This window comes from Argiope bruennichi, chromosome 7 (assembly GCF_947563725.1).
Source record: "Argiope bruennichi chromosome 7, qqArgBrue1.1, whole genome shotgun sequence".
NCBI lineage: Eukaryota > Metazoa > Arthropoda > Arachnida > Araneae > Araneidae > Argiope > Argiope bruennichi.
Window position 1 is genome coordinate 45,372,442 of NC_079157.1, and position 16,149 is coordinate 45,388,590.

The 16,149-nt window shown below is 30.1% G+C and overlaps 1 protein-coding gene across 3 annotated transcripts; it reads right to left on the reverse strand.

Moving 5' to 3' along the window:
• Nucleotides 1-1,487: 1,487 nt before the first annotated feature.
• Nucleotides 1,488-16,030, reverse strand: LOC129974909 (calcineurin B homologous protein 1-like). Of its 3 annotated transcripts, none has more exons than XM_056087694.1 (6): nt 15,939-16,030; nt 15,595-15,674; nt 14,077-14,149; nt 13,163-13,353; nt 8,772-8,875; nt 1,488-2,094 (listed from the first exon to the last, which is right to left on the reverse strand). In XM_056087694.1, the coding sequence occupies exons 2-6, from the start codon at nt 15,659-15,661 to the stop codon at nt 1,960-1,962; spliced, it is 570 nt and encodes a 189-aa protein (XP_055943669.1). In that variant the 5' UTR covers nt 15,662-15,674; nt 15,939-16,030; the 3' UTR covers nt 1,488-1,959. The 3 variants fall into 3 exon arrangements, with proteins under 3 accessions (XP_055943669.1, XP_055943668.1, XP_055943670.1); XM_056087693.1 differs by having other exon boundaries at nt 15,915-16,005; XM_056087695.1 differs by having other exon boundaries at nt 15,910-15,986.
• Between the last annotated feature and the right edge of the window lie 119 nt (nt 16,031-16,149).

Sequence of the window (16,149 nt, forward strand, 5' to 3'; positions counted from 1 at the left end):
CTTTTTTTTTCTTTCCATTTTTTTTTCTGTTTTCAAAGTTTAAGTTGCCTATTTTTGGTAAATTTTATTATTTATTAATTATGTTTCGATGATACTATTGCTGTGGAATATTCTGTAGGCTCTTCTGCTTGAACTATTCAGACCTCTCCACTTTTTCTTTTTATGCCAGATCCTTTGTTCCCCCCACCCTCCGGGTGTTTTTTTTTTTTTTTTTTTTGGCTGTTTTTAGCTCCTAGTACACAAGCATATGAAAGATTTTTTTGAATAGCTAGTCCTTTGATAGCTATTTAAATTCTATTTTTTAATTTTAATTATGAGATTTTTACCGGTGTAATGTCACTTTTAGCACACACTAATCACCATCAGAATACAGAAATGGAATTGATATTAAAAAGGTAATTTTTTGTGTCTGAAGATAATATAAAGACTATTTTAGTAAGATAAGGAAGATAAGAATATTAATTTCCATAGGCAAAGTAATTACTTGCCTGACGATGGTTGAGCTTATTTTTGCACTCCATTAAACCTCCTATTTGAAATCTCTTTCTTAATTTCTTTTATATGATTGAATGGACTTGGAATGGATTTCCTCTGACTGAATGGACTTTTTGGTGACATAGAAAATTAATTCTCTTCAGAATATTTCTAAAAGCATTTTGCAGCTTTAGTATTTAGCAAGATGAAGTGCTCAGTTCAATACGGCAGTAAAAAAACATTCAGCAAAGCAATCTGAAACTCATATGATGGTTTGGTTTGCTTATATTTAACTATTGCTATTTGACAATAAGTAATAAGAGATTTCTGTACCATTATATATATATATATATTTCATGTAACTAAAGATTATCAATGAGATTTTGGATAATATTTTTTAAGTTTATAAAATATAACTTATTGATTCAATTTCTTTAATCAAATCGTTGCGATTCCTATTAATACAGTGCTAAAATATTGCCTACAAATTGTGTCAATCTGATTAATTTAAAGACAAACCTAAAAATAATTAAAAATATTTTGACTCCTGAAATATCAATTAAAAATCTTCAATAGTTACAAGAAAATAAATTTTAAAAAATTCTTAATTCAATTGAAAATTTTACTGCTGCACAATGAAATTCAATAAGAAATTTCTTACATTTAAAATTAACTGAACATGCTAAGTTGTGAGTTGTTCTATTTGTTTTGAAGTTTTATTATACAACAACTAATTTATTAAAATTATAATTACGTAGAGGAGATCTTATTTACTAAAATTATTACTTCTTTAATAATCACATACTATTTAGGAAAATAAAAATAGATCTTTATTATCTTTTTAAATTTAAAAACTGTTGTCATCTTTTAATATGATAATTTTTATATAGATACGTTTTTTTTATATTTAATTTCTTAGACAGATGGAAATTTTATCATAATCTTATCCGTTTTGAATTAATGAAATGCCACTGCAAGAATTTTACATTAAAAAGACACACAAAAAAAATGAATGAATAATTTTATCAATGTTTTATTATCCATTTAAAATATTTCTATACATTCTTGGTTTCATAAACATTTCAAACAAAACAGATTACAACACATAGAAAGTTGCAAATATGTTAAAGTGATAACGAAATAGCGAAGGCATAGCATATTTATACATATTTTTTGACCATATTTTTATTGCTTAGGCATTTAATAGATTCTTCACATAACTTGTTAGTTAAACAACTAATTGCATAGTATTCTCACTTTTATTTAACAATCATTGATCCTTGTTTAACAATTCAATTACAATTCATAAGGCATTCAGTACCAAAAATCTACATTTACAATAAAAAAGTTAATATTTCATTTGATTTATGCACAGGAATGTATGATAAGAATACTGATTTACAATAAGCCACCATGTACATTGCTAATATATATATATATTCGTATATAAAATAGAAATTATCTTTAAAAAATACAACCCTCAGGTCAATGAAGGAATCGGATGCTCATCTTTTCCTCCACATCTGTGCGCTCCAGAGTCGAGCAAAATTCCTCAAAAGATATCATGTGATCACCATCATGATCAGCTTCCAAGATGGTTCGGTCAGCAATATTAGCAAGCTACAACAAATCCAGCATTTATTTAAATGATTAAAATACTCCTAATATTCCAAATAAAGAAATATAGCACTATAAATAAATGCATAGCTCACAACGAAAAAGGTTGTATATTAAAATTTCATTCAGTTGGAATCTACTAGTCAGCACCCCTTCATATGATTAATGCTAAAAAGCAAGATGGTATTCAGTCATGGACAAGGTATCATTCAAAATGAAGAAATTATAGTGAAAGACTACATGGTTATTTAAACAAATTTTAATTCTTATCAACAAATTCATGGATTTGCTATGATTTATAAGCATTTACGTGTCGTGTTTATTAGAGTTACTCTATGTTATATCTTAATAAAAATTTTACTTTCTGACAATAGTGACTAGGTTTCCACTTTCAATGTGAAGTGGAATTCAACTGAATGCAATTTTTGAAATAAACTTCTTATGCTATGAATAAAATTTTATTAAACTAAATGAATTTTACATCACGTGTCGAATAAGAATATAAATTCTATTTTACATATCCATGCCCTCTTATAAGTACCAGCTTATATATTTTATGTCGCGTGAATCCGCGATCTTTGATGAAGCTAGTAATAACTCAACTCGGTATGGGAATTAAAAAACTTGAAAAACTGAAAAACGTTGTGATCAGCAGCTGAAAAGCCTCTGAACTACTTTCTTTCGGAAATGCAGTCATTTAAATTTAAAATGTATATAGAAAAACTTGTTTTGTCTTAGAAATAAATGTTATAGTTTTTTTTCAAGGAAAGTAGTTTTCAATCACAGTAAAAGAACCCGTGTACCATAGGCGAGTACACGACATGGCGTCCGCGACAGGACTGTGATTTGAAATTAACGATTCGAAAGGCAAATGAATTATTTTGACGAAAAATTATTTGTTATTAGAAATTTTTCGATACTTTGAAGTAAGAATAACTGTTTCAGAAAAATTATGGAAGCTTTAAAGCTTAAACGGAAAACAGTCAGATCTGCATTTACTAGATTATTTAATCAATTACATGAGTCAGCGAAAATGGAAGTAAACATTGCATATTTAGATTGTTTGGTAACCTTTCAGCTGATTGGCGAGAAAAACAATGAACTTTTTTGAAGATATTTTAAATCTTTTGTTGATGTCTGAAGACATAAAGGAAGACGATATTGAAAAGGAGTCTCGTTCAGCAGACGAGTATTCACTCCCTTTTAAAAAGATGATTTATTAATGGATCGAAAAACTAATCCCGCTGTAAACGATGATACATTATCTTCAGTTGGCGGTGAAAAGCGGAAATTCAAGCTCCTCGTTTGGAACTGAAGAAATTTGGCGGTGAAATTAAAGATTAAAGCCATTTCGGGGACAATTCCAAAAAATTGATGAAGACAACGATATCGATGAAACCGACAAGTTTCAATACTTAGTCCAAACAACCATCCCGAATTCCAGAGCGACGGAATTAGTTGAAAGTTTCCCCCTACCTCCGGAAATTATTGTAAGGCGATTGATTGTCTGAAATCTAGATTCGGCAGAGATGATTTGTTGGTTGAATATTACGTTAGAGAATTGTTAAAACTGACACTCGCATTTAATCTTAAAGAGAAACATGTTAAATTATCACCTGTTTATGACCGTCTTGAAACCCAGTTGAGATCATTAGAAACTCTTGGCGTTACTACAGCGAAGTATGCGGCCATGTTATTTCCCCTGGTTGAATCTTGTTTAAGTGAAGAAGTTTTAAGAGCCTGGCGGAGAAATGATAGAGTGGTGGAAGGAAAAGATGATGCAAAAGAATCTCGATTGGAAAGTTTGATGAAATTTTTGAAGAACGAAGTTGAAAATGATGATAGGATAGCTCTTGTCATGCAAGGCTTCTCTTTGAAAGAAATTAACAAAAATATCAAGATTAAAAGAGACTTGCTGACAGCTGCGGGACTTTTTACAGGAAACGAAAAATCTATTTTGAAGTGTGTATTTTGTGACAAGAACAATCATGAATTCAAAGAATGTCACGTTGCTCGGAATTTGGATTTAAATGAGCAAATGAAACGATTGAAGAAAAGAGGTTGCTGTTTCAGATGCCTAAGTAACGTTCATGTGTCAAATATACGCAGGATCCAAGTGAATTGTGGGAGCTGTGGTCAAAGACATCATGCTGTCATGTGACCTGACAGAAAGACCGTTGAGTCTTCTTACTCTCAAGAAGCAGCGGACAGTTTCAATACATTGGCCAATCCCACATGTTCTACAAGTGTGTTTCTACAAACCCTGGTCGTGGTTCTTCGGGGAGAAACACAGGATTTTGCTATGAGGGCCACCATACACAGGAAGTCAGAAATCTTATATTACGAAAGAAGCTGCTAAGAAAATGAAGTATCCTGCATTAAAAGAAACAACTCTTATTTATACTTTGTTTGGAGGGATGCAAAATCACCAGAAACATTCAGAATACAAGATTTTTGTAAAGGATTTTAAAAAGAATTATCATTGCATTTTTAACGCATTTGATCAAGATAAAATCTGTGCCGAAATTTGTCAGATACCAACCGGATTCTGGTCAAAGGAACTAGAGGATAATAGAATCCATCTAACGGATCAAGAATGCTTACCATCTTGTTCTTCATCCACTATCCATTTGCTTATTGGTGCTGACATAGCAGGAAAATTAATGACTGGAAAAATCCTCAATTTAACTTGTGGATTAACTGCCATTGAGACTTTGCTTGGTTGGACACTTATGGGAAGAGCACCAAACAGTTCAGACTCTATAAGCATGACAGTGACAAACTTACTTATAAAAGATTGTAATATAAGTGACTTATGGAAGTTAGAAGCCATTGGAATTACTGATCCTGCTGAATCGAAAAAGAAGACTGAAATGCATCAAGGTACTTTAGATTATTTTCGAAACACTCTGACGATTAATGAGGAAGGGAGGTATGAAGTCGCCTTACCTTGGGTGTTAGAATCATCCCGGCTCCCTGACAACAGAAAAATGGCCGAGAAACGACTTTCTTCTGTTTATAAAAAACTTGTAGAATTCGAGAAGGTTGGAGTATATGCCGATGTCTTTAAAAAATGGATTGATGACGGTGTCATTGAAGAAATTGAAGATAAAAAAGAGTTAAATGTATACTATCTCCTGCATAGGCCTGTATTTAAAGAGAACAGCATTATTAAGAAAGTGAGGCCAGTTTTCTATGCATCCGCACATATAAAGGGTATACCCTCATTGAATGCCTGCTTAGAAAGCGGTCCTAATTTAATTGAACTTGTTCCTCCCCTACTGAATCGTTTCCGGAAATTTCCTGTTGGAATAGCATCAGACATTGAGAAGGCATTTCTTCAGATCGGAATTAGAGAGAGAGTTCAAGGATTATCTGCGATTTTTTTGGAAAACCAAAGACAAAGGAATGAAAATCTATAGACATCATAGAGTTGTGTTTGGTGTCACCTGCAGTCCATTCCTTTTAGCGGCTACTTTGAATTATCATCTGGAAAAAGCCCCTGAAGAGCTCTTGAATACTGCGAAAATCTTGAAGAATTCATTTTATGTGGATAATTGTGTCTGCAGTTTGAAGAATACAGATGAAGCAAATAAATTTATAGTTGAATCGCAAGCGTTGATGTCTTTAGGAAAATTCAATCTACGAGGCTGGCAATCTAATGCTTCACTTGAAATTATCGGTCAACCCGACAAACACCAAACTGTACCCTTATTGGGCCTAAACTGGGATCTAAAACAAGATACTCTGTCTTGCATCCTTAACTGTCCGGAAAATGAAAACCTGGTTCTTACAAAAAGAGATCTGCTTTCTTTGGCTCAGAGTATATTTGACCCTTTAGGTATATCTTCTCCGGTAACCATCATTCCAAAATTTATGCTTCAAAAATCCTGGAATCTTGGAATTAAATGGGATGATGCCCTGTGAGAACGTCTATCAAAACGATTTTGGAACTGGCTGAAGAGTATAAAGAATCTTTCAGAGGTCAAAATACCATGATGGATGAAACTGAGTCAAGGTGAAGAAGAAGAAACCGTCAGTCTTCATGTCTTTTGTGATGCAAGTGCTAAAGCGTATGCCACTTGTATTTTCCGAAGAGTGGGGGTTCGTGATGGTTAGCTTTGTTCAGCCTCGAGCTAGAGCCCCGCCTTAACGAACTGCTGGCGTGTTTGTATTGGTGCTAGACTGAATGCAAGAATTATCGAAGACCTAAAAATACCTAATCTGAAGACATATTATGTGAGCGATTTATTGACAGCACTTACCTGGATAAAGAGAAATGCGCCCTGGGAAATAATTGTGTGGAACCGAGAACAAGAAATAAGCACCATTACAAACGTTGAAAGTTGGAGACATATTCCCGGCACACAAAATCCGGCCGACCTTCCCAGCAGAGGATGTTCAGCGGAGCAATTTTTTTAATTTGAAATGGTGGGAGGGATCTATGTGGCTTTATGAAAATGAAGAAAATTGGCCAAATAGCACAGAAGAAGCAGACGAAGAATTGATAAATGGTGAGAAACGGAAAACCATATTAACATTTCATAATCACACCAAAAAACCAAATGATTGGTATTACAAATCACTCTCTTCTCATTTAAAAACTATTCGCATGCTTGCATGGATTGGCAGATTCTGCAATAATGCCAGAAAAAAGAGATGTTTCGAATTCCCCAACTCTTACTTGTTTTGAGGTAAAAGAAGCCGAATATCTATTCATGTTGTTGATCGGGAGAGAAGTTTTTAATGGACTTTTAGATCCAAGGTTCCACTCTTTAAATGTCATGGATGACAAGAATGGCTTACTGCAAGTTAAGACCCGCGCTATTTACCGTCAAGATACAGAAGATTTCAAGTACCCGGTGATCCTGCCAGGGGAACATCCAGCTCTAGGGAATTTCATCATGTATAAACATCGAACTCTGATGCATTGTGGAATTCAAATTTTGATGGCCCTTCTCCGAGAGAAATACTGGATTTTGAAACGAAGGAAGTTTATTCGAAAAATTTTGAACAGCTGTGTCCATTGTAAGCGTTTTAACGCTAAACCTGTGAAAACAAATTTACCTCCATTATCAGAAGACCGTGTGAAAAATGCAGGTGTATTTGAGGTTACTGGAGTGGATTTGGCTAGCCCATTGTTTCTGAAAGACAGTACCAAAATATGGGTCGCGCTCTCTTAACATGCGCTGTATATCGATCGATCCACCTGGAACTTCTTTAATCGCTGTCAACGGAAAATTTCTTACTAGCGCTGAGGCGTTTTATTGCACGACGTGGACAACCTTCAGTAATATACTCAGAAAATGGAACAAATTTTGTTGGAACAAGTAGACTATTTCATTGTATTAACTGGCAACAAGTAGTAGAAGAAGGGAAAAAGAAGGAAATCATTTGAAAATTTATACCACCATCAGCTCTATGGTGGGACCACCTTATTGCCCTAGCAAAGACCTTCTGAAGAAAGTTCTAGGCCGAGCATGCCTGAATTACGAAGAATTGAATACGATTTTATGCGATTGCGAAGACATCGTAAATTCATGACCTACGTTTCTGAGCATGATTATTTGGAACCTATAACACCATCTTCATTCTTCAGAGAACATAGAGAAAATGGAATTCCAGATCTTTACCACTTGGAACTATCTCCTGAGTATTTTCGCAAGCAAGAAGATCTTAGAAGTCGATTCCAACTGGAATACTTGGGGCAGCTGAGGCAACAAACCAAGAAAATGATAAAAACCCACGATTTCTAGGTGGGAGAAGTGATTATTGTCGAAGTAACCAATCAAAAACGTCTGAATTGGCCTCTGGGGAAAATAACGGAAATATTTCCTGGTAAGGACGATTCAGTTCGCCTTGTGAAAGTAAAAACGAAGAACGGCGAATTTCTGAGACCTGTACAGCGTCTCTACGCCCTTGAGGTTCAAACGCCTTCAGTAGACAATCTATTAGAGAAGAGAGCTTCTGAAATTGAAGATGAGAAAGAAGAGGCAGTACAACAGCAATATGTTGAACATCTTGACAACTTCTTTACAAAATCTAAATACCATGAAAACCCATTTCGGCCGTAAGATTCAAGCTTTTTCTTGAAATGGAAAACCCAAAAGGTGAGAGTGTCGCGTGAATCTGCGATCTTTGATGAAGCCAGTAATAACTAAACTCGGTATGGGAATTAAAAAACTTGGAATTAAAAACTTGAAAAATGTTGTGATTAGCAGCTGAAAAGACTGAACTATTTTCTCTCAGAAATGCAGTCATTTAAATTTAAAATGTATATAGAATAACTTGTCTTGTCTTAGAAATAAATGTTATAGTTTTTTTTCAAGGACAGTAAAAGAACCTGTGTACCATAGGCGAGTACACGACATTTTAGTTATGGGTGTTAGTGTGTGTTGTAACTTATAATTACTTAATGCATTTTGCAATTACTAATCAATAAACAGAATTTCAAAAATGGTTTTGTTTAGTTACAAAACAAAGTGAATTAAAAATAGATTATACTGCTTCAACAATAATAGAAGTTAAGTTTTTGCAAGTTGCAAAACAGACACAATGAAAGATATTTCCTTTGTATTGTTAAAAAAAAAAAGCAAATGTATTGAAAAACAAAAAAAGAAGAAAACATTTTAAGTATAAATATTACCTTCTAAAAAATATTATTACAATTTTCAACTTACTTGCTCTTCAGAAATATTTGCTCCCACCATCATATGCAATACAGCCAACAACTCATCTCTTGAAATTTTATTATCATCATCAAGATCATACATTTTGAAAGCAACTTAAATAAAAATATAATTATTATTTAGAAGAACAAAAGAATATATTTAATATTTAACAGATTAATAAACAAAAAATGTCTAACTGTTTTATTTATAGGTAAAAATATCATGTCAATAATTTAAGAAACTTAGCTTAAGTAAAAGAAAAATTAATGTCACATAATAGACTAATTAACCATCCATGTTTAGTTCTAGTGATGAAGCAGCTATTATGTCAATTGATTTCTGCCATTACCTAATTTATAATACAAAAGTTTTCTAATTTTAAAATTAGTACTACTTAAAAAAGAATAATAAATTTATGTACCATCAAAGTATTTTCTGATTAAAAATAAAAGCATCTTAAATGAAGCCTTCGTAATCAAAAAATAAAATATCTAAACTTATTTTATTCAATTATATTAATAAAAAAACTTCAAGAATAAAAGATAAATATAGTATATATTGTAATAAACATTAAGTAATAATAGTAATACATAGGAAATCTGAAAATTTATTATTGATGAGGAATTAAAGTGAGAATGAATCAGCATGCTTCTTTGTAATCAATTTTGAAACACCAAGTTTTATCTTCACTTACCTCTCAAATAAGTCAATTGCTTCCGATTTTTATTTTTAATTAATAAAGTGGCTGAAAATATAGCTTCTTTAGAATATGAAATATTGAAATATACAAAAAATGTAACCATTTTCTCGGATATATGCTTATAATCATCTCTTCTTTTGAACCAGGTTTTACATAAGTTGTCTTTCTTTCAACTCAATTATGAGATTTCTCTCACCTGAAATATCTGATAGCTTTTTTCTTTCTTGAAATGAAACATTGTTTAGTAATCTATCCAAATTAGAAAATACATTTCTTATACAATCTTCTAACATTTCAGGAAAGTAATTATTTCAGAGATATCACTAGTATACAACCTATATGGTTGTTACAATGACTGAAGATTTAAAGTAATGGGTGGGATGGGGCCAATAATAGAAAATATATATACAAATGAATAATGAAGGTTAAAACAAAATCTTAAAAGAGGATTTAGTTTTAAATTTCTTCTGAATATTAGTACCCATCTTCTATATAAATTATATCATACAAAAAATTCCTATTATATGTCAGTAATGTCAATGAGGAAATATTATTAATTACTAGCCGCCTGCGACCAGCCGGTTCGCCAATCTTAATGCTTGTTAAAATTTTCATAATTAAATATTTTATGTAATTCTTACTTTAATAGCTTCATCAATATTTTATAGCTTATTACATATTTAATAGCTTTCATAAAATATTTTAAAATTTCAAATTTTGATAGTCATATAATTCACTCATAATATTATAAAGGCCTTCAGTCATAACATAATATGTATCTCGCTAATTTTCTGTTAGCTCCTGTAGAATTTATGCTTTAAATTAAAGTGGAAAAGATTAATTTGCAATTAATATAATAATATTTTTTACTGAGACAAAGCCTTTTTTTTATAATATGATTACTGAAAATCACTGTAAGTTACTGAGCATCTGAACCTTATGGGCACTAAAGATTATCTTTCTGAATTTATGTAATATCTCAAGAATTTGTCAACAAAATTTTCTCAGATTCATCATGAGGAGATCGATTAATTAACAATGTTTAATTTTAAATGCATCAAACACTAAGAAAATTAACAGAAGAGTTTAAAATAAACGGTCGAAAACAGATTAAAAAATCTACTAAAAAAAAAAAAGATGTACTTAAAACTGTAAACATAAATATAACTAACATAAATACAATTTAATTACAAAAGCATACAACTAACCTAAAAATAATTTAAATCAATTCCACATACGTTGAAAATACTTGTCAACAATCAGAACACAATGCGCATGCATGAATTTTCAACACCAATTATGATAATGCAAATGCGTGAATTTTTCTACGCCAGTTGGGGTAACGCTATGCAGATTAGAAATTTTTAATTTCCTTTATTCTGTTTTATTTTAATTCAAAAGTACTTCAGAATGAATCTGAAAGATCCATTAATTAATTATGTTTAATTTAAAATGCATTAAACATTAAGAAAATAAACAGAATCGTTTGAAATAATCGTCCGAAAAATGTTAACCTAGCCTCATTAGTGTGGGAAAAAAAACTGAAGCCTTACTCATTTGGCGGTGGGGAAAATGAAAAGATTTTTTTGGCAGGAAAGTTAGTTTTTAATTAATAATTAAAATTCTAATTAAAAATTCGAAAAAAGGGACCCCAGGTGCACATTCCCGACCTCCAAGGTATACATGTGCCCAATTTGGTAGCTGTAGGTTAAATGGTCTGGTCTGTAAAGCGCCAACATACACACACACATTGAGCTTTATATAAGTATAGATATAGTGATGATTAAATATGTGAATTATATTGAGATTTTTCTCAATACATTTTAAATTATAAATGGCACTGATATTATAGTAATAGATTTCTCACTACTACAAAGCTTTATTTTTCCTTTAAATTATTCTCCCTTTAGATCCCTAAGCACTACTTTCTCATTATTACAAAGAATTTTTGGTTTAGCATTTAATCATTAGGTGGGCTAAGTGAATAGAATTTTTGTAAAGCACACCAGTTGTTAGGGAATTCAGGCCAGTTTGGGTGAAATCACAGTTCCATAATTCCTCTAGAGATAATTATAGAGTTTAAATCAATGAGAATATGGATGCTTCGAAGCATATATTAATTATCTTTTAAGAAGGAACTCATTGCAATTAGATAACCAATTTTTTAATAAACATATATTTATCATAGTATATATATATATATATATATATATATATATATATTTCAATTCTAATTAATTCAACTGACGCTTTGCAAAAATGATTGCATCAGCAGTTCTCACATGCCATGTGAAGGGATAGAGAATCGTTGATGTAAACAGATTCTTCTAAAGGAACCCCCTGTTTTTCTTGTCAAGGTCGACACGTGAGAGATTCCAATCACAATTGACATGTTTCAGAAATCTCTTGTTATATAAGATCAGGGATAAAAAGGTTCAGTTGACCTTCATTTTGCTCTGTGTCGTTCTGTGTGTGTTTGTCGCTCCTGCTTGTAAATAATTATGCCTCCCCGGGATGGATTAAAGAGAATAAAATGAACTAAAAAATGCAAAGTGTCTTCTCTATTGTCGAACCTGCCTTCTGCTTCAAAAAATTATAAAGTTTACATCACACACACACACACACACACACACACACACACACACACACACACACACACACACACACACACACACACACACACACACACACACACACACACACACACACACACACACACACACACACACACACACACACACACACACACACACACACACACACACACACACACACACACACACACACACAAGCACGCAAGACTTCTTCAATTCATTGACAGTTTACTTGTACTATTTTATACAAAACTATCAATTTTTTTATTATATTTTGGAGAAAGGAATATATATTTTTAAAGAGAGAGAAATAATAATGATACTCTAAATATTTTCACTAGCCAGAATTAATTTTTTTTTTGAAAATTTTTATTATGAAAAATGTATAAAATATATTTCTATATTTAATGAATAGAATGAACTGTGTAACCAACACATTAAAATCAGATGTGTTCTATGTATAATACAAATAAAACTTGCATACTTTTTTTTTACAAATATGATTGCATATGTGAATAAATTTTATTGCTATTTGTGGCTTGAATAATAGAATGTAAAAATAATATGATCATAACCCTTCTCTACTTTCCATTTAAGTTTCAAGCCTAAAGTTGATTTAACTATTTCTGCATGATATTAAAAAATTGAGAGGCAGTACCAGATTAACATGAAATTCAACTTTCAACTCAGGAAATTACTGTTACAAGTAGTAGCCTTTTTACCAGCATTATGTTTCACCCAATGCCTCAATGTTGTGGTATTTTTTTTATTTTAACAAATACAGGATTCCTATCATAGAACACCCACACTATTCACCTCACTCTGCATAATCTTTCCCCCCCTCCCTTTATGATTATAATTAATTAGATTTGAAGTTGCAGATATAGTAAAAGCAAATTTGATGAATGTAATGAAAGCAAATTCAGAAAATGATCTAAATCTTTACTTGAAATGGTGAAAACTGCATAAGGATTGGAGTAAGAGTCAAAGAAGAAATTGTAGTTAAGGTAATAAAATCAAAATGACAAAAAATAATAAAATATAATTATTTTTTAACCATATCCAGTACAAGATATCAGAAATTTAGAACACATAAATTTACTTACAACGTAATTTTTCTTCCCTGCTGTTTAACTTATTTTCCTTGTTCTTCTTCACTGGACGGAATCGTGAAAGGACTCTCATGAATTGCCTAAAATTAATTCTATCATCATATGCTTCATTAAAAAAAGCATGGACAATGCGATCACCCAGAGGATTTATGGCCAGTTCCGGAATACGAAGAAAATCTTCTCGACTGAAAAAAGTTTAACAAAAATAAATAAATAAAAAAAAAAAAAAAAATAACAGTATTTTAAAAAATTCTATGTTAAAAAATTTTAGAGGAACAAAAATTTTAAATTCATACTTAACTGAAAAAAAATAAACTGCATAAAAAAATAGTAATTTTGGGGTTGAATGGTAAAATTTAACAGCATTTTATTAACTTTAAAACACATATTTAAAACTTTTGTAAATACCAAGTAAATGAAAAACACATCATAATAAACTATTTCATGCAAGACTAGTTAAAAAGCAAAATTTGTGTTTGGAGCTCAAATTTATATGCTCCTTTAGTTTTGAAAACAAATGAGAACAATATTTAAAAGATTTAGTAAAAAGGCATTTCAATTATTTCCCTCCCTACCTTTTTTGTTCAAGTACTAAAATAGAGTGATGCAAGAAATATTCTAAAATCATAAAAAACAATTAAGTAATATAACATTATTTTAAAAATCCTTCATGTCTCAAAATAAATTTTCCTTTTAATTGCAATGAAATATATTTATGCATACAATTTTTAATATCTCCAATTTTTTTTAATGTTGAATTGTACAAAAACAGATTTACATTATTTGTAATGTTTAAATTTTCAAATAGAAACTAATAAAAACAAATTAAAGATTTTTTGTCACCTTTATTATTTGGAAGCATATTTTATACATAGTAAAAACATATTTTATATATATTGAAAATATACCTGAGTGTCCCATTATCAGTTTTATCCAAGTTAGTGAATCTGCTATAAAGTCTCTCAATTTGGCTAGGAGAAACTGAAACAAATAAATAAACACAATCTCAGTTTAAAGTTAAGAAACATCACAGTCCAATTTGAAATTTAAATAGATTACATTCAAAAAGTAAATGAAGCAATTAATTTCTAAGTAATGCAAAAAAAAAAAAAAAAAAAAAATTAGCAATGTCAGAAAATATAATGTTGTGAAAAATAATTATATTATTTTACAATGATAATTCTTCTTTTAAAAACATACTAATAAATTAAAATTATATAAAATAATCATTATATACATAATTCAATTTAGATACCCAAAATAGTTTTAACTATAGTTTTTTTTTTATTTGTTGCCCACCAAATAGCTTCACATAGCAAATTTAAGAATATTTTTAAACAAAACAAATCAGAAATTCCTAATTTTTATCCTAAAAGAATTTGTCAGGCTTGAAACCACAATTATCTACCCCCCTTTTTTTGTAAATTATATTAAAATTCCATTGATACTTGAAGATAATTAAAACTAATAGTTCACAAAATATTCAATGGCAACAATTGCTAATAATTTTTTTTTTTAAATTTTAAATTAGCAATATGCCAGCCCAAATTCATATGCAATCCAAATTTGATTAAGATGTGCATTAAATGTTCCATGATTTTAAAATATATGCAAGCAATTTATTTTTTCTTTAAATTAAATGAAAAAAAATACTTAAATACAGATAAATATACAGAAGAGAACACTTTTTTTTCATATCTAAATTCCTATTAAACAGAGAGTAAATAATCAATGTGTATCTCTTTTTCATTAATAAATAAACATTCCAGTTGAATTTAAAAATATTTCTATTTTATTATCTTATATTTTATTACAGCAAATTTTTTATGTAAATTATAATATTTATTTACCCAATTTATTTAATTGTACTCTAATTTTACACAATTTTCAATTAATTTGGGATATTATTAATCATAATTAGAGACAACTAGTAATGACAGTAAATATTTAAAATTATTTCTCCAAAATGTAATTACAAGTTAATCTAAGTTGATAAGAAATATCTATTAACTGGAAAAATTCAGTATCTCATCCTATAAATTCACTCATATTCATTATATATATTTAAATACTCATATACAAAATTGAAATTCTATTGATTTTTTTCTATATTTAAAACTTAAAATAATTTTAAAATATCAAAACTTCATTGCAAATATATAGCAATTTAATAATATTAATGATCACATTAACTCTGAAACTCTTAGACATTAATTTCAATCAGCACATAGTTTGATTCGCTCACATATGCATAAAAAAAAAGAATACTCCGATTTAATTTTATACATCAGAGAGTAACAATAATAAAATATTAATCCATATACAAAAAATAAACTATCTTCAGAAATTACCAGAATTACGTTAATAAATAAATAATCCACATTATGACGAATAGTAAATTGAAAAATAAAGTATAAGAAACTTACACCCAGTTTCTTGATGGATTTCTGCTATTTCCTCAGGTTGCAGCATTAAAGAAGATTTGTTACCCATTTTGATTATGAGACTATAATAGCAATATAAAAATCAAACTTAAAATCGTGAAAAAAAATATAAATTATGGGATGTAATAACTACTACAACGATTTAATTCATACGACGGAAATGTAAACAAGCTCCCAAATCAAAACCCAACTTTTTACATGCAAAAATATTTAAATGTAATTCACTGAAAAAGTTTTTTTTTTTTTAATATTGATAATAAAAGATAGAAAGTAATAGGCTGTTAAAAATGCACGCACAATACCTTCAAGGACGTCCAAAAACTTACACTTTACGGACGATCAAATTTCTCTGCAAGCCAACTACAGCAATTAATGGCCTTGTTTACTATTGTGTAATTTTATGAGTTGTGTTGAGTATGCATAAATCATTAAACAAATCTTTTTATATTTTTTTTTCGAAACAAAATGAGAAAAAAGAATAAAACTTTAAAAAAAGTAGCTGCGGTTACTCAGGAAAAGAATAATTAAATATAATTT

Coding starts and splice junctions, on each gene's coding strand:
- LOC129974909 (XM_056087694.1), bottom strand. CDS start 15,661: ATGGGTAACAAATCTTCTTTAATGCTGCAACCTGAGGAAATAGCAGAA. Junction 13,354..14,076: donor ACTGATAATGGGACACTCAG/GTATATTTTCAA, acceptor AACTTTTTTCAG/TCGAGAAGATTTTCTTCGTA. Junction 2,095..8,771: donor CAAATATTTCTGAAGAGCAA/GTAAGTTGAAAA, acceptor GATTTGTTGTAG/CTTGCTAATATTGCTGACCG.